Source organism: Sander lucioperca, chromosome 20 (genome assembly GCF_008315115.2).
Source record: "Sander lucioperca isolate FBNREF2018 chromosome 20, SLUC_FBN_1.2, whole genome shotgun sequence".
Lineage (NCBI taxonomy): Eukaryota > Metazoa > Chordata > Actinopteri > Perciformes > Percidae > Sander > Sander lucioperca.
This window is the reverse complement of record NC_050192.1, coordinates 6,749,250-6,770,318: the sequence shown is the minus strand read 5'-3', so window position 1 is coordinate 6,770,318 and position 21,069 is coordinate 6,749,250. Positions and strand designations below refer to the sequence as shown.

General features: G+C 39.9%; 3 protein-coding genes across 6 annotated transcripts in view; 1 reads left to right on the top strand and 2 right to left on the bottom strand.

Annotated features, from left to right (window-relative positions):
* Positions 1–3,780, bottom strand: part of lhfpl3 (LHFPL tetraspan subfamily member 3) — a 36,826-nt gene extending 33,046 nt beyond the window's left edge. Inside the window, exon 1 of the mRNA XM_031313506.2 lies at positions 2,824–3,780. Within this exon, the coding sequence (XP_031169366.1) occupies positions 2,824–3,259 (436 nt within the window). The 5' untranslated portion in view covers positions 3,260–3,780. The remainder of the gene's footprint in view (positions 1–2,823) is intronic.
* A 432-nt stretch (positions 3,781–4,212) lies between these two features.
* orc5 (origin recognition complex, subunit 5) lies at positions 4,213–16,633 on the top strand. 3 transcript variants are annotated; one of them, XM_031313503.2, is made up of 15 exons: positions 4,213–4,474; positions 4,572–4,698; positions 5,754–5,846; positions 7,218–7,403; positions 7,761–7,835; positions 10,273–10,384; positions 10,728–10,858; positions 10,951–10,999; positions 11,876–11,966; positions 12,127–12,182; positions 12,453–12,565; positions 14,137–14,184; positions 14,276–14,386; positions 16,085–16,197; positions 16,321–16,633. In XM_031313503.2, the coding sequence occupies exons 2-15, from the start codon at positions 4,585–4,587 to the stop codon at positions 16,364–16,366; spliced, it is 1,338 nt and encodes a 445-aa protein (XP_031169363.1). In that variant the 5' UTR covers positions 4,213–4,474; positions 4,572–4,584; the 3' UTR covers positions 16,367–16,633. The 3 variants fall into 3 exon arrangements, with proteins under 3 accessions (XP_031169363.1, XP_031169365.1, XP_031169364.1); XM_031313505.2 differs by having other exon boundaries at positions 4,221–4,455; XM_031313504.2 differs by having other exon boundaries at positions 4,221–4,480.
* A 313-nt stretch (positions 16,634–16,946) lies between these two features.
* Positions 16,947–20,330, bottom strand: guca1a (guanylate cyclase activator 1A). 2 transcript variants are annotated; one of them, XM_031313507.2, is made up of 4 exons: positions 19,918–20,313; positions 18,969–19,118; positions 18,177–18,270; positions 16,947–17,664 (listed from the first exon to the last, which is right to left on the bottom strand). In XM_031313507.2, exons 1-4 carry the CDS (start codon positions 20,113–20,115, stop codon positions 17,537–17,539), a joined length of 570 nt encoding a protein of 189 aa, XP_031169367.1. In that variant the 5' UTR covers positions 20,116–20,313; the 3' UTR covers positions 16,947–17,536. The 2 variants fall into 2 exon arrangements, with proteins under 2 accessions (XP_031169367.1, XP_035852022.1); XM_035996129.1 differs by lacking the exon at positions 16,947–17,664 and adding an exon at positions 17,689–17,979 and having other exon boundaries at positions 18,172–18,270; positions 19,918–20,330.
* Positions 20,331–21,069: the final 739 nt, after the last annotated feature.

The following is a 21,069-nucleotide window of genomic DNA, read 5'->3' as shown; positions in this document are numbered from 1 at the left end:
AATTCCCATTTGAGAACAAGCTGTGTTTTACAAGCAGGCATCCATGAAGATGCACAGTATGACGCTGGAGGATTATTTATACGCACAAATTAGATTTATGTGAGAATTTGGAACCTTAAATTATGTCCTAAAAGTCATTATTTGTCATATGGGTGTAAATTGGTGTGATGGCACTCATTTTCTCATAGCAATAACATCACATCTCCTGTTTTTGGCTTAAATTACAGCTCCTTCATGTACACATTTCATCTGTTGTGTCTCTTAACAATGCTTCTTTTTAACAGCATGTTAAAAAGTCCACCACTCTCACCAGTAAATGTTAAGTCAAGGTCATTTGAATGACAGGCCAACTGATGACCACATAGGTTCTGCTGCATCATTTTTTATACTTCTTTTAAACTGTCCATCGTGAGTCTGACAATGTCATCTACAACACTGGAGTATTGTAATTCTAAAAAGTGATTATTAAATGAGTGGGGACAATGGTGTTAAATGCAAAAAATAAAAGTCTGACAATATGCACAATAAGAAGGAGGAGAAAACTGAAACCAATACATTTAACATGTGTAAATGTCAAAAGTCAAACTACTCGGAATCAAAATACAAATGAATCTGACAAATTGCAAGCTTCTAATCTACATATATTCTTCACGCTGTATCTCATAGTCTAATTTATAGTCATATCAGTTATTGCCGTGCAACACAGCTCAGAGAGATATGAACAGATTGTATTAAAGAAGGCAGCGAGAATGATCTGCGTGGGTTTGAAAATAGGAGCAAGTCCACTGTGTGAATATTCAACAACATTCAATTGCACTATCTGGAAAAATTCAATAGTTTAAAAAGCTAATACGCATTCAAAACAAACATATTACCTAAATGAAATGTGTATTATATATAATATATTAGTATATATATATATATATATATATATATATAGTATATTATATTATAATTGATGGATGGATGAGTATTATTGTCGTCATGTGTGCAATATTTATATGTCTATATAAACTGTGTGTGTGATGATTATGTATAACTGAGCTTGTGTGTATGTGTGCTATAGTATATGTGTTCTTATTGATTTAAATATGAACTCTTGTGAGAGAAGCCTGGGACATAATAAGATCCAAAAGAACACATACATCCTAATACAAAAAAAACAAAATGTAAAAATCTTTTGTTTGGTTTCTCATCATTTGACAATGACATTGTGGGAAAACAATGTTATTGCTGACATTTTCAGTCATTTCCCCTTGTGGACTGAAATATCTGAGATAAAAAGCTGAGCTGCACCCTCAGTTATTTGAAAAAAATATTTTGGAAGGAAATCAAGATCTTCTCTGTCTGCTTCAGAGAGGATGCTGGAAATTAGACTAAAAATAATTAAAGGCAGTTCAGTCAGTCACGCATTACATGTCCCTGCTCCTTTGATTTTCTTTTCTCATTTCCTTTTGTGTTTATAGAAGGTGCAAGAAGGGTTTGAAGATGTTAGAGAGACATTTTCTGTTCTTATTAAAAGAAAGAGAATCATTTATATTTTCAATTTATGCTCCTAGTTGAAAGGCGCGTACAATGTAAACCCCAAAAAACAATTGAGGACTTACCTGTTAAGAGTGTAATTGAGCTTTTAAACTGGCAGACTTGAGTTTACTACAGTTTACCACGAAAGACAAAGACCTAGATGTACTTTGGAATATGTTGCTTTAAAAGGATTTAATGAATGTCAGAGAAATTTGGGGTGAAAAACTGAAAATTATGGGGGGGTTTTGTATTTTTGTTCATACTGATGATCCCCACCTGGAAGATAGATGCAGTCAGAACGCGAATTGTTAATTTTCAACAGGGGAAACCTGGTTTGTTTTGTTCACCTGTGACTAACAAACCGCCCCATGAACGACTCTTTTGGTTCTGTATTTGTTTTACAAAATTAGATACTTTAGAGAATATTATAGATCCAAGATGAAACTGACAGAAGGGCAGGAATCAGAGAAAAAGATTATAAATGTGTCTGCTACTTCAGCACCACGGACAGTGCCATGGATTTATCAATACACACGCTACTGATATTTCAGAGCCATGGGGCCATAGATTCTAACTTGCACAAACTTCAGTCAGATAAAGGATCAATGAGTCCGGCAGACTATCATAGAGAGATTCACATAAATATCACTGTCTGGTTCTGATTAATTTATGTATGTGTTACCTCAAAGTCAACTTCTGACCTGCAGGTATCATCCCCAACAAAAGATACAATTGTAAAAAAAAAAAAAAAAAAAAAAAAAGCATGTATATTTCATTATTTAACTCTTTGGGCATCAGTGTGTTTTTTACTGTTTCAATCCGAGGTGTTAAGTTCCCCCAAGGCTGTTATCACTACACCTTCACTTCAGACAGTTACATAATGTTTTATCAGGGCTTTAGTAACTACAGAAATGGGGCTCTGTGACCAAACTATTGGAGTGTTCCACCCAAAAAAGCAGGCAGAACATATAATTTAGGTAAAAAGCTATGTGCAGTGTGCATGGGGAGATGAGGGTAAAACCTGTGATTGGCCAATTCCCAGTAAATTATATGATTGTGAAATCAAATGAGTACCTATTGGAGTTTATGACCTGAAGAAGCAGAAGAACACCTGGTTATACCAAACGTTATGAGGTGGAGGAGATGAGGGTAACCCTCTGAATTAAACCCTCCTTTGACAATTTCTAGTGAATTGGTTGATTTATTATAGGCTACTAATTTGATCTCCGTGTAATCTCATTGGAGCTCTGACTCACTGAAGTGTTTTATGAACTCACTAGTCAGAGCAGAGTCTCCTACCTGCAGCGAGCTGCATCCAGCCGCAGATCTTATACACGGTGCCAGTGCTGCAGAAGAAGAAGAGAGCGAAGCAGCCGATGCAGGTGAGGACCAGCACCATGGACATGCCGATGAAGAAGGAGGCGGCCTTGAACGCACCGGAGGGGATGGTGCTGAACTCGGTGAAGCTACCCTGACAGGTCAAGTCCCGGGACAGCCCGTTCCCGATGCAGTAGTGGAACAGACCAAAGTAGCCCGCCTGCGGGGTGTCCATGCCGTCTCCGATCCAGTACGGCTGGATGAAGCACACCACGTTGACGATGGCGAAGAGGATGGTGAAGATGGCCCATAGGGTGCCGATGGCGCGGGAGTTGCGCACGTAGTTGGTCTGGTAGATTTTGGCAGCCTCGGCGGCGGGGAGCATGGTGGTGGTCGTGCTGGGGGCCCCGGGGATCATCCTCCGCTCTGTGTGAAGGGAGGTCTGCTCGGTAGGCTACTCAGGATCTATGAACCTGCTCTCAGCAAACTAACATCTGCCGCATCTGATCAGTAAAAGGCAGAATCCCAGTGTTCTGAGGAACTTGTCGCTGTTTTCGGATTTGATCTTTTCTGACTTAATTGAGTCACAGCTGTTCCCACAGCATCACTGCAATCTCGTATCCATGACGAGGTCGGATTTGGTTATCTTCTGGTATTTTCCTCTCATTGTCATTCATCACTTTCGCAAAAACGAAACGTGAGCTCCGGAAAAACAAGCTTCAGGAATCAATCCTCCATTCAGAAGCCCGGTGATTTATCCTCATGTTTATTTAAAAATGTCGCTACCTGAGTTGTGTCCAAAGCCAGAGAGCTGCTATTCCGACAAAACAGGTTCAGCTCTGTGATTCTGTGTGTGAGAGCTCGCTGAAATGGTCCGTCTGTGCTCGACGCCGACGAACCAACAACCGCAGCTGAGATCCTAATGAATTAGAGTAGGAGGATAGCCTTCGACATCACAGGGCCAACCCACATCCCTTAATCCCAGTCTGACGTATTATCCCAGTAGCACGCGCGAAATCTTAAACAGACACAATGGCATAATAAAAAACAACAACAATAGTCCTAAATGTAATTCTCACATAATCTCACTCAAACAGCTGCATCACAGCACCCTAATTGTATGAGCGCGGTAGGACAAATGCAACAAGAGTTAAGGCACACAAATGCACCTATTCAACCGCAGTATTAACAATAGCATAATAATAATAATAATAATAATAATAATAATAATAATAATAATAATAATAATAATAATAAAAACCTACAATGTATGTAGTGCTATATAATTGGACTTTAACAAATAATAGTTTCCGCGCCAAAACTACATTACCCATGATTCTATGTGTAATTTGTGATTGGCTGGTAACCGAAGTCCGTCATTTGACGTAATCTGAGGGCGCGCGCGAAACTCCTGTGAGTGTCCTCGACTGCATACAGTCTATGCTCGAATGTTTGTTTGTGTTTTCAACTTTTAACTTAGCTTTTCACTGTATTTGAGTTGGTTACACATTTTATTTTCAGGCATAGGTGTTTCCCACAGTATCGTGTTATGTTCACAGTAAACAATTTCCTACAATAGTCCTCGATGTGTTCGCATTTTGACTGAATACCGGAGATCGTCGTCTCAAGTCTCGTGAGTGTGCTGTAACTTACTGAACGTTAAGCTAACCTGGTTGTTTGTAGCCGCTTGATCCCTCACAGTGTAATATACACGTTGTTGTGGTTGGCAGTACGGAAATCAGGATGGCAGCGCTGTTACAGCACCCAGGTTATGAGGAGGAGAGGCTGCAGAGGGTCGCAGAGCAGCTGCCCTGCAGAGAGGTCCAGGCGGGGATCCTGCTGTCGCTCATGGGGCAGGTATGTGCATGTAGGCTGTTATCAGGGACAGCCTAGGACTCCCAAGTGTTCAAGTACAACATACTTAATGACGTTAGTGCTCTTGATTGCACTCTTTGGATTTGACTAGTCAACAACCAAAAACCAATATTCTGAAAGCGTTTGGTTTTGTTTACTACATTTGGAGGACAGCAATTCTCGTTTTAATAATGGTGTTAAAATAATAATAATAATAATAATAATAATAATAATAATAATAATAATGGTATACGTGCAGTTTAGTGTCACAAATTCCCCATACAATGTCCTTAATTAATTATGAACCTGCTAAACCACCTGTGCTACCCTAACCCTACCCATACCCCTACCCCTAACCTTAACCTTAACCCTAACCTTAACCGGTCTCAAATAAGACCCTCATCATTTGGGACACTCAGTTTTTGGAAAATAATTTGTGACACTAAACTGCACGTAAGCCAATAATAACAATAAATAAACCTTTTTTGTATAGCACCTTTCATATTCATGCTCAAAGTGCTATTTATCATATTGTATAAAACATTTCCAAACAACAATAACATGTAAGTAACATGTAAGTACAATAAAACAGGTTAGATAGAATACATAAATTAAATTTAAAGCATAAAAATATTAAATAAAAGCAAGGCTTCTGTCTAAAAATGTGAGTTGTAAGATGTTAAAGTAATTTAGAGCAGTTGCATATCATATCATGCATATTTATCATGATTATATCAATTTTTCTCTCTTTTAATAGTACTCAAACATATTTACAAAAGATGAAAAACACACATTAAACAAAGTGATTAGGATTGTAAATCAACAGATAAACAATAATTCCTGTTGCAACAAACTTTCAATCAGTAATGTCTGTCCATTTTGGATTAGGTTCTTGGTGGACAAAGAAATATTTTGATTAATTTTGAATGTTCTTTGTATGAGAATGAACTGGGAGAGTGTGTTTGTCTATTATTATCAAACATGCTATTATTATTAGTGATCGTAATGTAGTGTCACAACTGTATTGAGTAAAAATGTACTGAATTTTGTTCTTACAGCCACACCAGTACAGCTACCCCTCAATCTTCATCTATGGTCATCGTGCTTCAGGGAAGAGTCATGTCATGCATGTTTTACTGAAGGAACTTGAGGTGAGAGACATTTGTTGTCAGTTCATTAGTCTGGATCAACGGAGGTACATTTTCAGGATACAGCTAAGCCACTTGCCGGATGTCCGCTCTCTGTGTGTGCCATTCTCAAAAACCCCTTCACTGTGACAAACGACAACAAACAGAGCTAGCAAGCCACATGCTGAAAATTGATAAGTTTTTAAGAAAATTTGGATTGCGCAATAAGGCAGGCCTGCTTAGTTCTCTCGGGGAATAATTGTAAAGATTTACAAGGAATGTGTTTACGACATTTACTATCTAAATGGGGCGTTTAGGGACCAATTGGCGGGATTGCTATGGACGAAGTACACACCGCGATACACTAGTAAGAGCAAATTACATTTAACCATGTATCCAGCTAATTTAAATGGCTCACATTGCTGTATTATGTGAACGGTTACCTTAATTTAATATTGTATGTGGCGTTTTCTTTTGAGGGGTGCAAATGTTCCACCAAAACAAGTTCCATTTCCGGAGTCTATTTTGCAGAGACACCGTTGCTGCGTCCGAAACTTAGCGCCGCCCAAGACGATTGGGATTGGAACTACCCAGAGCGTTTTTTTTCTCCTATCCCAGAATGTATCTGTGGTGTAGCCACACCTTACTCCACAGCACTGTGGAGATACGTTTGGCAATGCAAGACTATCAGTTCAGGAACATCACATGAATGGTGTTTGTTTGTGCGGGTCCAAATTTATTATCAAAATCAAAAAAAAGGTTTGTTACAGGACTAACCTTTAATTAGGTTTGTTTCACTGTCTGCTTAACATGAAAGAGTTTGACTCACTGACTACTAAACAGATAATGGAACTTAAATCATGCAAAGCCTCCTTCAGACTGCTGAAGCTGCTTAGTCCTTGGAAATATTACATTTTATTTAAAGTACCAACAATTTCAGTTCCTTTTAATACATTCAATTTAATTTCGGAAAAATCTCCTTCTCAGTGCACACAAAGCCTTGTGTGCATTCTTTAAATGTGTGCGTACGTCTTATGTTTCCCTTTTTGATATAAAATGTATGGACAGAATATGGATAAAAAAGCTCCTAGCAATTTCCCAGAACCCAAAGTAACGGCTTCAAACTGCTTGTTTGGTGTTTTTTTGCTTGAAAAATAGCTGAAATGATTGGTTAATTATAAAAATAGTTGGCAATTAATTTGTTTTTCAATCAGCGTATCGATTAAGTGACTAATCAGTTACACCAAATTAAAGCAGAGGAGAGCTGTGACAATTTGAATACTTTATTGTCATTTCATTATGGACGGATTGAAGGAGAGAATCGATACAATGTGAAGATGTGCATTCAACCCAATCACCAAACTGATTGTCTTTTATCATTCCTCCTCTTTGCAGCTGCCTCACGCCACAGTCAGCTGTGTCGAATGTGTTTCTGTTGCGTTGCTGTTTGAACAAGTTCTGCTGTCCTTCTTTGGCTGCGACGCTGCCTCGCTGCTCCCCCGCAGTGCCTCGCTGTCTGATTTTGTACGCATCTACAGACAGCAGTGCTCCCAGTCTCCTGCCAAGCAGACGCGATACATTGTGAGTACCGTGCACTTTACGCCCAAAATCACAAAATCACTCCTCCATGGCACATTTATTCATTATTTGGATGTGTCACTTAAATGTTAGTATGATAATATGATTAGTAGTGATAACATGTGCAAATAGATGCTAAACAAAGCGCCAGATGCATTAGCCTGGAGAGAATAATTGTAATTTCCAGCCAGCACAGGAGGTTTAATCTAGTATTTTGGCTTCATCATTAGATAATACTTGAAAGTGAGCTCAAAGCATATAAAACAGAAATGTGCTGTGATAGAACAGCCATTCGCTACCTTTAGTTTAATAAATATAGATGTTACAAAATAAGCTCAAATGTGCACGTATATTTTTCAGGTAATGGAAAAAGCCGAGCTTCTGAGAGACACCGATGCCAATCTCCTCCCTGCTCTACTGCGCCTTCAGGAATTGGTGAGAAAGTGCAGCAAGCACTTTGTGTTATTTATTAAGTGAGCCACTTTATTGTTGTTGCAGTGTGTGGATGATGAAGAGGGACTGGAAGAGCTTCTTTTGTAATGAATGACCGTGAGCTGAGTGTGTGGAGCTCTTTCATAATGCTGTTAGGAAGGAAGGATGGCAACCACTCAGCATTTTAATTAGAGACATCAAGAGGACAAAGACTTTAGATTATTTGTGTTTTATTCCTGCAAATAGGTTTCTGGTGGATTGTGAGTGTATAGAGGAATTTTGTCTTTTCAATGTAGTGTAGCTTCAGTGCACGCAGGAATCTGTACATGTATGTGAAAGATGACAGGATGATGAAGAGTTGTTGTGTCTCTAATGTGTATTCTTATTATGACCTCTGCAAAAAGGTTAACATGACAGATTTACTGCCTGGGTTAGAGAGGGTATTTTATTTATTATAGTGGCAGAAAGGCACACGTAGAGGTTAGAGTGTGATCTCTCTCTGTCTGCACAAATCATGCTGATGCACATATTAACATATTTAGGAAAAGAGCTGCACAGTTATCTTTTTCCGAATTGGTGTAGCCTGCCAAACTTCAGATCTTTTTGGAGCAGGATGTGTTGTGTGTCTCTCGATAATAATTTTTCAGGGTACCTCAATTTTTGCCAATATCGAGTATCAATCTGACACTAATGCTCTCTTTTTCCTAAGTTTAAGATCTGTTACCCCACTGAGCTGAATTCATTGGGATCATGTTTATTTAAGACAGCAGAAGGCATCGCTGAGGCACTAAAAACTAGTGGTGTCAACAATAATCGATTCGGCAATGCATCGCAATGCGGGGCATGCACGATTCAGCATTGATGCGGCAAAGTGCCATAATCGATTATGTCACACACAAGCACGTTGAAAATACAACTAACTTCACGAACCATGTTGATCGTTGGCATCCTGAGTTGGCTTCAACAACAACAAATCATCACTCATTCAAAGCACTGAAAGCAGTGATTTATGTTTTCTTTTTCAGGTTTGAAAATGCCATATCCAATACCCTGTACCATTTAATTTAATTTAATTTAATTTAATTTAATGGCATTTATGTCAAAGATACAGGAGAGTGATAATACACACATAGCAGCCAATAAAATCTGTTGTTCAATATCTGACTGCTTGTATTGCATCATGACTGATGAAAAATTTGCCTTGTGTGCAGTAGAATTTTGATGCATCGCAGTGCATCGTAGAATCGAATTGAATCGAATCGTTACCTGGTGAATTGTCAGCTGAATGTAACTGATGGCAGAAATGCTGAATTGTATGACTTTGATAAAGAAATTGTATTTAGTGTGGATCATCACAAACTGAAACAAATATTTGGTAAGTCGATCCACAGAAAGTTTATCAGTATGTTGATTGTCAATTAATCGTTTAAGCAAAAATGCCCTGTTCCAGCTTCTCCGGAGTAAAGAGATTTGATGCTTTTCTCCATTTTTATATAATTGTGTATACGTATTGAAATCATTTTACTTTGAAATGATCACTACATTTCTTAACTTAATTAAAGGTCTAATGTGTAGGAATTTCTCCCATCTAGCGTTGAGATCATATATCGCAATCAGCTCTCTCGCACCACGCAGCTCAAAGTACCTATTACAGCTACGGTAGCCTTCACGCTTCAAAAAGCCAGTCTCTTGCTCTTTTCAATATCCGTTTTCTTTTTCTGGGCGAAGAAGAAGACTCCTGTTCCTGAAATTTGGATTTTGAATACGTGTGGTCCTCCATGTTTCCTTCTTCAAACTTGCCGGGGCCGGGAAGCTACGATACCCATTAGCAGCATTAGCAGCACCTGTGAGTTTATCATGTGACAGCGAAAACGCGAAAGGCGGAGCAGTATGTCCTGTATGTCCCTTACCAGCTAACGTATTTCAAGATGGCGCATGAATATGGAGCGTCTACCCCAGTTCATGCGAATGCAAATGTAGAATTTCAAGCCAATAGGAATACTTGGAATTGATAGTGGTGGTAAATATTCATGAAAAAGGACAAGTTTGTGAACAGGCAACACAGATTTTGATAATGAACAACTAAACACATTACACACTGGACCTTTTTAAGGTCAGCTCAATTCTGTTTATTTTGTTTAATTTCTCCAATTGTCATATATGTAAATGTAGAGAAAAGCACTAAATCCTTACCTTTTGAACAACTGGAATGAGGGAACGTTTGCCGCTTTTGCTTAATAAATTACTTATATGATTAGTTGACTATCAAAATTATTGCAGATTAATTTTCTGTGTCAAATACACAGAACGTTAAATGTAAATATATAAAACAGATTGAACAAAGTAGCAAAGTCTGTAGCCATGGAGACGTACGCTCACTCAATCCACTTGTACAAAACCACTATAATATGACATATTTGTAATGATGTGTCCTTTTCAGGTTGAGGACAACGTTACCATCATCCTGCTCAGTGAAATCGTCTGGGACAAGTTCAGACCAAACACCGGCTGTTTCGAGCCCCTTCTGCTCCATTTCCCCGACTACAGTAAAGGTGTTCTCATTCACACACACACACACACACACACTACATCAGCCAGTGTCATGAATAAACTCCCACCACACTGCATACACTTGGCAGATGCGGTGTGAAATGTTAGATTTGTACCTGTGATTTTGTTCTAACACTTGAGGTAGCGACTGTGAAGGAATATTGCATTTTAAAACACCACTGTATACATTCAGCACTTAAGACGGAGTGAATCATTGTACTTGATATGTGAGAAGAGACATTTGGAGAGACATTTCTTTTTATAGCATCAATGTTTTTGTGTTTGAGTATAAGTGACTTATAAGTGGTTTTCTGTATGTGTGTGTGTCCGTTCATGTATTTAAAGGTGAGCTGCACACGATTTTGTCCCAGGACAGACATCCTTCATATTCGGATGAGTTTTACTCGTCCTACATCAACATCCTGCTGGGAGTCTTTTACTCGGTCTGCCGGGACCTCAGAGAGCTGCGCCACCTGGTCAGACAAACAAACACACACACACACACACACACTTGGATTTTCTTTCAGTCTTGCTTCATTGGTTTCTGTTTTTTCCTCTTTTCAACTAGGCTGCTCTCAACTTTTCAAAGTTCTGCGAGCCGTTAGAAGAAGGGAAAGGTAAAGCATAAAGAGGTGTATTCATTCATCTGACAGCTGATCAATAGCCTTATTTTACCCTTTTCTTTGTGTTCATTTGAAGAGGGATCTTTCTATCAAGTTGAAATGCCCTTAATGTATTTGAACTTTTCAATATTTATTTCTTTAAAGCTGCATTCATTGCTTTTTTTTATTATTTTTTTTTTTGCAAATTGGGGGAAGCGGAACAAGCTGTAAACACAACATTAACATATTATCACCATATAACATATAAATATAAACATTTGCTGCCTATTTACACATCGACCCTACACAAAGCAAAATCAGCTAACCAATCACAGTTCTTGCGTTCCCCACGTGGTATCTCAGTAGCTGCTGTAGTTATACGTTTTAGAAGGAGCGCACTAGTGTACAGTGTAGATACAGCATAACCCTTAAATGCAGAAGTATAAATGAAGCTCAAGACAAGAAAGAAACATCGCTATTCTTATAGCTCTGATTTGGTCTCTTGGTGTAGTGTGACAAAAATATCTGGATCTTTAGCTTCTATTTGTTTGACTTTCCTCGGCTAGGCACTAACTTTGTCTGTGTGCCGTTTGGTGCTGAACAGGTAGCGTACTGGTACGCGTAGTCGATTTATCAGAGCTTTTCTTTGCTTTTCTTCCCGTTTTTTATGGGCTGTAAAACCAAAACAATGAGCTAAAAGTGGCTAAAACGCTCCACACTAAAGATTGTTCTCTATGGGTTTATCACAGAACCTTTGACTACACCTTTCACATTACACATGAACCATCGTTTTTATTTGCCTTTCAAATGACACTCCTTCACTTTAGAAGCAAACTTGACTGTCACTGTGGCTTCTTCAACAGTTCTGTTTCAACTGTTTTATGTCTTCAGTGAAAGAGACTGACACACACAAGCTGTGGAGAAACATTGAGCCTCATTTGAAAAAAGCCATGCAGACTGTTTACCTGCGAGAAGTCTCCAGGTTTGTGTCCTTTACATCCATTTGCTAATGAACCTTGTCACTGTTGATCTACCGACTCATTCTGCTTGTTTGCTGCCTCCTGGCGAACACACTGATTAAGCGTGATGACTGATGCCGCGGTTTCTTTTCATCCTTATGTCCTTCTCTTTTCTCTGTTCAGTGTTCAGTGGGAGCAGATGCAGCAAACGGAGGAGAAGGAGAATGGAGCCTTGAGAGGTACCACCACACACTGAGCGCTGTTGCTCTCAATGACACAAAACCATTGCAGAGCAGATGTTGAACTATAAAACTGCCGTTAGGGTGCAGTGACACCCTGGATTCATGCTAAAATTGGGATTTTTTTTAACAGCATATCAGTGCATCACACCAAAAAATAAATCACAATACATTATCACCATATCTTGCGTTGCGCTGAACGGCATGGTGGGCTGGTATATTTAATTTTCCAGATACGTAGTCTGACTCATTGCATTTATTTCCCCTAAGGTTTATCTGCTCACACTCATGTTGAACTGCCTTATTACTCCAAGTTCCTGTTGATTGCTGCCTACCTGGCATCCTACAACCCTGCCCGCACAGATAAACGCTTCTTTCTCAAGGTAGAGGAATTTTATCTTAAAAAGGTTTTTACACCAGGGAATCTCCTGTTGAAAGTAGGCCTGTGTAGTTTTTTCTTATCCAAATCAGGGGTTTGAGGATAGAAGCTAAGTTTCCATCCAATTGTCAATCGAATTATCTGAAGTTCGGTAAAAAAACTCATGCGAATAAAGCTGGTGAAAGTGTGTTTCCATCCAACGGCTTTAAAGCGAATAAAAACCTGTGCGTAATGACGTCACGTGCTGTTTTGCGATCAAATTGGTATATCGATTTGATTTTAGACATCTTAAGGTGTTTCCATTCATTTTCGCACTGAATCGCACAACATTCAAGCTAACTTTTGCGAACAAAGTTTTGCCAGACAAAATGGATCATGCCATCTACCAACAAATGATCAATATTGCACAAGTTCTAATAGTGCTTATGTGCCAGCTGATAGCGACATATCAAGCTATAATAAGAAAACAATGACGCTATCAACACATTGCTATGATGATGCAGATGCACGTAAATGCCCGACAAAGGAGGTGGCCTGTGGTGTGGGAACGACAGCGCTCCAAACTGTTCTGGGAGATTGTGGTTCAGAGACCCTTCACGGAAACCCTTTGGTTGAAGCATTTTCGGATGACCAAGACAACATTTGGCCTGTTGTGTAATGTTTTTCCCCAGATGTCGCAAGCTATGGCCCTCCGGTTCCAACCGAGAAGCGTATTGCCATTGCGCTCTACAAACTGGCTACATGCGCAGAGTACAGAGTGGTAGGCGATCACGTTTGGAGTCCGCAAAACCACCGTGCACCGGTGTGTTTACGCCATGTGCAATGCCATACGAACGAGGATGATGCGAAGGTATATATACCTACCTGGAGTGGATGAGGCGCATGATATCTCGCTGCGTAACTCCAGATCGCACCTTGTGCCACAGGTGTATGGCGCAATAGACGGGACTCACGTCCCGATTAGACCCCCTGCTGAAGGCTACAGGGATTTAGTCAATAGAAAGGGCTGGCCATCAATCGTTCTACAGGCTGTGGTAGACGATCGCTGCATCATAAGGGACATTTGTGTCGGCACTCCCAGTAGTGCGTCTCCTTGTTCGTCCACGTACATCTGTCTTTGTTGACACCCGCCATGTGTGCAAACAGAGCGGAAATACTGGGCGGAAATGAACTAAAACTTCTTCTTCTTTGTTTTGTGGCGGGTTGCAACCATAAAACGACCTAAAACTTAATCGCAATTCATTATTTATTCGGCAAATAACGTTTCCATCAGCGTTTATCGCATAAGCCTTATATCGATCAAGATAAAATCCGATGAGACCGAACGTATTTCATTTGAGTCGATATTCATGAAATTCTATCGAATTTTACTGTTTCCATAAGGCATTTTTCATTCGATATCACTTAATTCAGATAAAAACGTGTGGATGGAAACATAGCTACAGAGAGAGAGTTGTATGTTGTACAGATTGTAAAGCCCTTTGAGGCAAATTGGTAATTTGTGATTCATCCAAATTAAATTGTCTGACTAGTGTGAATTATTGAGTTTGATGTCCCTCTGTTTCCTCCCAACAGCACCACGGTAAAATAAGAAAAACAAACTTCTTGAAGAAAAATGAAAAGGTGATTGTCTTAACATTACACTAGTTAGTTTTAATGACAAGTTTCAGATATATCCTGTTAATATAATATCAATTCTGTCTATATTTTCTAGACAAGTAACCATCTGCTGGGACCAAAGCCGTTCCCTCTCGACCGCCTACTTGCCATTTTCTACAGTGTGGTGGACAGTAGAGTTGCCCCCACTGCCAGCATCTTCTCCCAGGTCAGTTGGCCAGGTGGATGCTGCAAACTATTGCCATTAAATTTGGTACAGACATTCATTTTCCTCTCAGGATGAACTATAATAACTTAGTGATCCTCTGACTTTTCAGGACCACGAGGTCAAAATTTCAATTTGTTCAGTAGCATTTTAGCCTAGAAATCTAGACGCACTGTAGCGGCAGCAAATGTAATTTGCAGCCAGGGTCAGTCTAGCAACTCTCCGTTGGCTTGCGAGCTCGAAAAACCAAACTCCAGTCAGGCCAATCACATCGTGTATAGAGTCGGTGGGCGGGCTTAACTTGAAAACAAAGAAGATGGCTGCTGCTGCTGGCGAACAGCGGTCTTTCGAATCGGCTTTGGCCGCGACTCTGGAAGACTTGGAGTTAAGCTTTTCTTTGAGAAAAGAACAAAGAACAGCACTGAAGTCATTCTTAGAAAAGGAAGATGTGTTTGGAGTTTTGCCGACCGGATACGACAAAAGTTTAATCTATCAAGTAGCGTTGCTCTGGTTGGTTGTAGCACTATCCTACTGCGTGCAGAGGGAATTTGAAAGACAACCGTTCATCCCGCCCCTCGGATTGAGCCCTGCCAATGGTGAGTTCCCAGACCAACATCTTGATGTGGGTCTGGCTTGTCAGGCTAGTAGCATTTAGCTTTAGCTGGCAACTTCTTGGAAAAGCCTGGATTCAAGGCAGCAAACATTTTAACATTTGGACAAGGCCTTCATCTGTTGATGATGAAAATAGTTTGTGATGACTGGACTCGTGAAAAAAAGGACAAATAAAGATATACGGGGCACCTGGGTAGCTCACCTGGTAGAGTAGGCACCTATATATAGAGGTTTACTCCTTGACGCAGCGGCCACAGGTTCGATTCCGCCCTGCAGCCCTTTGCTGCATGTCATTCCCCCTCTCTCCCCTTTCGTGCCTTATTATATTATCCATTTGTCTGTACACATGCTTCCCATTGCCTTTTCCAGCACAACCACTTATGTTAAATTGAGCTCTGTAGGTGGTTTAATGTTGCCCTTCATTTAGTCCTGCAATGCTTTTTATCTTTCTCCATGATTGTGACTTTGAAAGTTAGCTGTAGGAAGTCTCATGGGTCTGTAAAGTGGTTCCTACAGATTTAGAAAATGATTTAATTTCATGCTTTTTTTCTCATTTTCCAGACTAGAAAATGAAAGAGAATATACACCATGATAATCAGACGATTTTGTTAAGATTATTTTTTGGGGCATTTTAAGGCCTTTATTTTTACAGGACAGATGAAGACATGAAAGTGGGGAGAGAGAGGGGGGAATGACATGCAGCAAAGGGCCGCAAGTCGGAGTCGAACCCGCTGCGTCGAGGAGTAAATAAATGTGCGCCTGCTCTACCAACTGAGCCAAACCGGCCACAATCAGAGGATTTTAAATGAATTTTAAAGTGCAAACGGCACACTTTTTTTATGTTAAATCAAGCCTAATGACCGCAGTGTCTCAGATGGGAGTTTTCTACCCATATGGTCATGAGTTTTGGATCCGTGGCCAAATGCCGATCTATTTATGGCCCTGAGCATGAAATGGTTTTGGGAAATTAGGCTCGAGCCAGGGCAGCTGGCGCTGTCTATCATTTAGTGCCTCTGCATCAAAGTGGAAAAGCTTTGTTTAAAGAAGTGGAACAGAGTCATTTCATGTTTCCCTCTATTCTCCATTTAGATTTCCTCTCTGGTGACCTTACAGCTGTTGACTCAGGTCAGTCATGACGACCAGCTCGATGCCCCAAAGTACAAATGTGCCGTTTCTATGGACTTCATCTGTGCCATCTCCAGGTGTGTGTGCATGTCTGGTAATACAATATGACTCAGACTGAATGCAGATTTATTCAAGTTAATTAACCTTTTTACAAGTTTTTTTTTTCACACAGAATGTGCTTTGTGTGATTTATCTTCTAGGACGGTGAATTTTGAGATTGTCAAGTACCTTTATGACTTCTTGTGAGCCGGCTGAGAATAAAGGAGAGGCGACACAAAGGGACAGCAAGATAAAAGGGGGATTAATACATTTAAAGACAAGCAAAATGAGGAGCTCAGACTATTGTTGAGAATTGTGTGGAGAAAAAATCATCCAATTATGTCGCTGCCCCCTAGTGGAGGATCACTGGGTTTATGTTTTTCTTGTAAAGTCGCAGAATGTGAAAAAATGACTGTCCATGTTGAATAATTGATTTGTATAAAATAAATGCTGTATTGATACTTTCACTTTCAATATTTTTGTTTTAGTCTCTGTTCAGTTTGCTATGTATTTATCCAAAGAGTTTTACTTTAGATGTGGTATCTTCTTTTATAATACAAATAGAGCCAGTATATAATATAGTTCATCCTGCTTAAAATAATGAAAAAGATGAATACGATGCAGGCACCTTACCAATCATCGTCCTTGCTCAAAGGGAGAATGTTGTCACCTTTGTTTATCCTGTTGTATGAGGTGATTTACTCTTCAAGTCATAGGATACTGATAATAAATCACAATATAGTAAAACGCAGTTTTATACACACAAAAATACCACAAAACAACAAGCTGGTATTTTGCCTTCTGCTTCAACTTTTTTTAAAATGTAAAAAAAAAGGTTAACATTAAAAAAGGTAAACATTTGAGAATCTGAACAAGTAATCAAATAAGTATGGATGTCAAGCACACTGCAGTCATAGCGTCCTGTGAACCCCACAGGCAAGAATGGGTAAAAAAAAAAAAAAGAGATTTAAGTATTTTGAGGCAGAAGAACTCCGACCCAGAAAAGCATTGAGTGCATATAATTGCCACTTTGCTCCACTATCTCCTCTTTTATCCCGCGGGGTATCTGTGGGTAAGTGGACCGTCTGAGAGATCATCCCTCGTGCCAAGGTGGCCTTTGGGGGAGAGCTCAGCATAGATAAACAAGGACAATGACCAGTTTGCAAAGGTTGACTGAGTCATCCAAATGCATTTAAAGTGCACACGTTTCACTCTTTTTCGAGATTTGAAATAAGACATGTCAGAGTTTGCAGTATTAAACTGGATTCAATCCTAAAAGAAATCACAGTCTATAAATGACGTTTTTACTAGAGGCCATGTCTTGAATCTCTCGGGTTAAATCATGAATGAGGATGAGGTAGTTTGGATGGGCAGATCCTAAATGCTGTGCCTCCTCTTGTCAATCATGGCCACGATGTGTGTGAGGTCCAGACTTTTCATCATCACTTCCATGAAATCTTCGTCACTGCGAGCGCCAGCCACAAACTCCTCCAAGGAAAGCTCGCCTGTTGGAGGGAAAAGATTATATTTACATTTTTTAATTACAAATACATTAAATACATGCATTGGTTTAAAAGAGTACTCCACTAATTTAGCATTGCACTTCTAGGTATAGCATTGTCGCACTTACAGACACTTTAAAGGTCTTACCTTTTATAACAGATTGTTATTGTGTTCAACTGTTACCTACAGAATATCTTCTTATTGTGCTTGTTGTTGTGTTCCCTGACTCAGGACAGCACTGGAGCTGATAAATGTCTAACCGCTGTCCACCCACGATCGATTTCTTCAAAAATCTTCCTATACAGTGCCAGAACACATTCACTGGGCGCCCGGATAGCTCAGTTGGTAGAGCGAGCGCCCATATGTAGAGGTTTACTCCTCAATGCAGCGGTCCCGGGTTTGATGCTGACCTGCGGCCCTTTGCTGCACGTCATTCTCCCCTTTCATGTCTTTAGAGGTCCTATCAAAATAAAGGCCCGAAAATGCCCAAAAAAGTTCTTAAGAACATACTCACCATCTCCGTTTATGTCAATCCGGTCAAACACACGGTTAGTGAAATCCTCAGCAGATCCATCCTGACTTTCATTCCCATTGATTGCACGGATGGCCTGTGGGAACAGAATAAAATCACTATGCCATATTAAGGCATTTCATCTCAGCCCCCCTAAAAATTATAATAATTAAAAAAAAAAAAACTTGGTGCTTCAAGTGAGGGTTTTTCGAACTTGTCTGTTAGTGACAGAGGACAAACAATTACAGGTTCAAAGGGCTTAAAACAGGTTAAATATCCTGTGTGTCTGTCGCCGATGCTATGCACCTGTAACCCAGTCAAGGAAAGGGTTAACAGAAACGTAGTGTTGGCCAATCAGAGGTGGTTGTGCCAGACTCCCGCCTTTGGCTGAGTCTCGATCTAATCTGTCAGAGGGAGAGCAGGAGTGTGGTTGTGAAGTTTAACGTTGGTAGTCCCCAGAGAAGAAGTTGGTTATTTCATAGCACAGATTAGAACCCAAATTAAAATGTAAGCAACTAAAATTGCTGAATTTTAGAACATTGTGTCAAATTGGTCGTTATTACTGTGACTTATAAAGTGTCAGGTTTAGTTCCATCATAGTGTTAATAGCGTCAAAAAATGTTAGCTGACGTTGTTGTTCAGTAGCTAGCTCAGAGATTATCAGATAATGAAATTACTGATTTAGCAGGGGGGGGGGGGTTAACACTTTTGCAAGGCACTGTCACATTCTCATTAGGGGCTGAGCCCCCCTAAAGGTCTGATCCTAGAATCGCCCCTGGCCTTGGCCTACTGTACCTTTATGATGTTGAGGAGCTCATGTCGGTCAATGCAGCCGTTGCCATCCACATCATAAAGTTTGAAATACCAGCGCAGCTTGTGCTCCATCTTTCCTCGCATCACCAGACTGAGAGCAGCTACATACTCCATGAAGTCGATGTAGCCATCCTGCAAAAAACATACATTTTTCAAACAGAAATAAATGATTATGCATGCCTGTCCGCTTATTATTTAACATTTTTTTAGCCATTCAAAGAGATAAATCAGTCCCTCAGTTGAAAGAGACCCCCCCCTCATCTCAACTCAATAATCTATCTGTGTGAAATAAAGACATGCCAGGACAGAGGATTATCTTCAGAACTGTCTGTACAGGAGCAACAATCTTACCATCAAAGCATTTGTTTCACAGATAATCTCAGAGTTTAAATCATGCAGAAAGATTACCACAGCCTGTTGTGAGTTGAAGGGGAGACTAAATATAGCTTCTCATACGGACACATCCTGCGATGACCCTGTTGCATGCTCTGACACACTCTTAATTAAGGGTTACAAGCCGGTTGCTGAGAGGTCACTTCATCGCTTGTATGTTTGAGTGAACATAATTGATACTGATGATTTTCAATTTGGGCATTATGTTATAGTTTTAAGAACTTTTCTGCTCTTGACCCAACTTTAGGTCTAGCCCGAAAACAAACACTTCAAAAGTCAAGCACCATCCTATTTGAGTGTTTATCTGTTTTAGTGCTGAAACAATTAGTCTATTAAGTCGATCAACTGAGATTAATTTGCCACCTTGTGATTTTAAAGTAATCATTTAAGTCGTTTTTTTAGGCAAAAAGACCTCAAATGTGCCGCTTCCAGCGCCTCAAATGTGAGGGTTTTTAACTTTAAAAAGTTCCTCTCTCTACAGTCACCCTAGTGAAGTATGACAATTTAACTTTTGCAGTCAAAAAATGCAGCATCTTACCTTGTTCATGTCAAACGTGCGGAACATTTGCTCTATGTAGGCGTTGGCCTCTGGGTCCAACCCTCGCAGCCCGAAGATCTGCTTGAACTCATGCAGGGTGAGCTGACCTGAGGGGCACTCAGTCATGAACTTCTTGTACCAGAGGTGCATCTCCACCGACTGCAGGTCGTCCACGATGCTTCCTGTTGAGTTACCCATTTCTGTCTGACACCTGAGTGTGTGTAGATAAGATAGCTGGATCTTTTCGCAGCTGGCGTACAAACCTCTCAGCCCAATTGGTCTACTGTGAAGCTGAGGTTATCCCTCTTCACAGTCACACAACAGCGGGTCTTACGGTGAGAGTAGCGGCTGGTGGGGGCCTTTTGTAGCTGTCTGTGTTTGGGGATGAGCCAGTGGACTCCCCTGTGTCCTCCTTGGGTCTAATCTCTGGCTATAATCCAGGCAAACATGCAGATGATCAGCATAATCGCCCCATTAAAAGACAGGTTAACTGCTGACAAACACAATACAGCTTTCATCCCTCACGTGGAGACACGGGACATCCATCGCAGTCATGCACTCGAGCTGATGACTCAAGTACAAGTAGCAGCTGTAATGCTCCTGATAAAGACTTTGCACACTACAAACACACTACCCTCAGTAGATTAATTATTAATAAAAAATAATATTTAGTTGCTGCTCTACTTGTGTTTCATTCTGCAAAAAAAACTAAAAAGATGACAAAACATTACTTGGTAGAGAGTTTTATTTAGATACCACAGTTCAAAACCAAAAGGCATGAGCCATGCAGTTTGAGTTATAGTGAAATTAATATAAAAACACTGCAGAAAGATTTTTGATCCCAGTGTGATTACCATAAACAAGGTAAATAATACTACAACCATGTAATCATATTTCAAAGCAGTATTAGTGGTATTCAGCAGTATTCAGTGCAGTTAATGTTTCCAACAGTGCGTTCTTACGACTTGCAACTTGTGTTATACGTCAAAGGAAAGACACAAAAAACAGAAATATACATGTTAGTGCTTTAACTGAAGTCTAAAAATGCTTTCAATTAAAATATATGTATTAATACAAAAGTAAAAATAAAAACATCATCAGTAAATACAGCTATGGGTCATTTTAAAGCAACAATTCACTTTTCATTTAGTC

Bases quoted from the DNA above. Each gene is read 5' to 3' on its own strand.
- orc5 (XM_031313503.2), top strand. From the start codon at position 4,585: ATGGCAGCGCTGTTACAGCACCCAGGTTATGAGGAGGAGAGGCTGCAG. The intron at 11,000-11,875 runs GTAAAGCATAAA...TTATGTCTTCAG, and splicing joins GCCGTTAGAAGAAGGGAAAG to TGAAAGAGACTGACACACAC. The intron at 14,185-14,275 runs GTGATTGTCTTA...TATATTTTCTAG, and splicing joins TCTTGAAGAAAAATGAAAAG to ACAAGTAACCATCTGCTGGG.
- guca1a (XM_031313507.2), bottom strand. From the start codon at position 20,115: ATGGGTAACTCAACAGGAAGCATCGTGGACGACCTGCAGTCGGTGGAG. The intron at 19,119-19,917 runs GTAAGATGCTGC...TGTTTTTTGCAG, and splicing joins GCACGTTTGACATGAACAAG to GATGGCTACATCGACTTCAT. The intron at 18,271-18,968 runs GTACAGTAGGCC...CTGTTCCCACAG, and splicing joins AGCTCCTCAACATCATAAAG to GCCATCCGTGCAATCAATGG.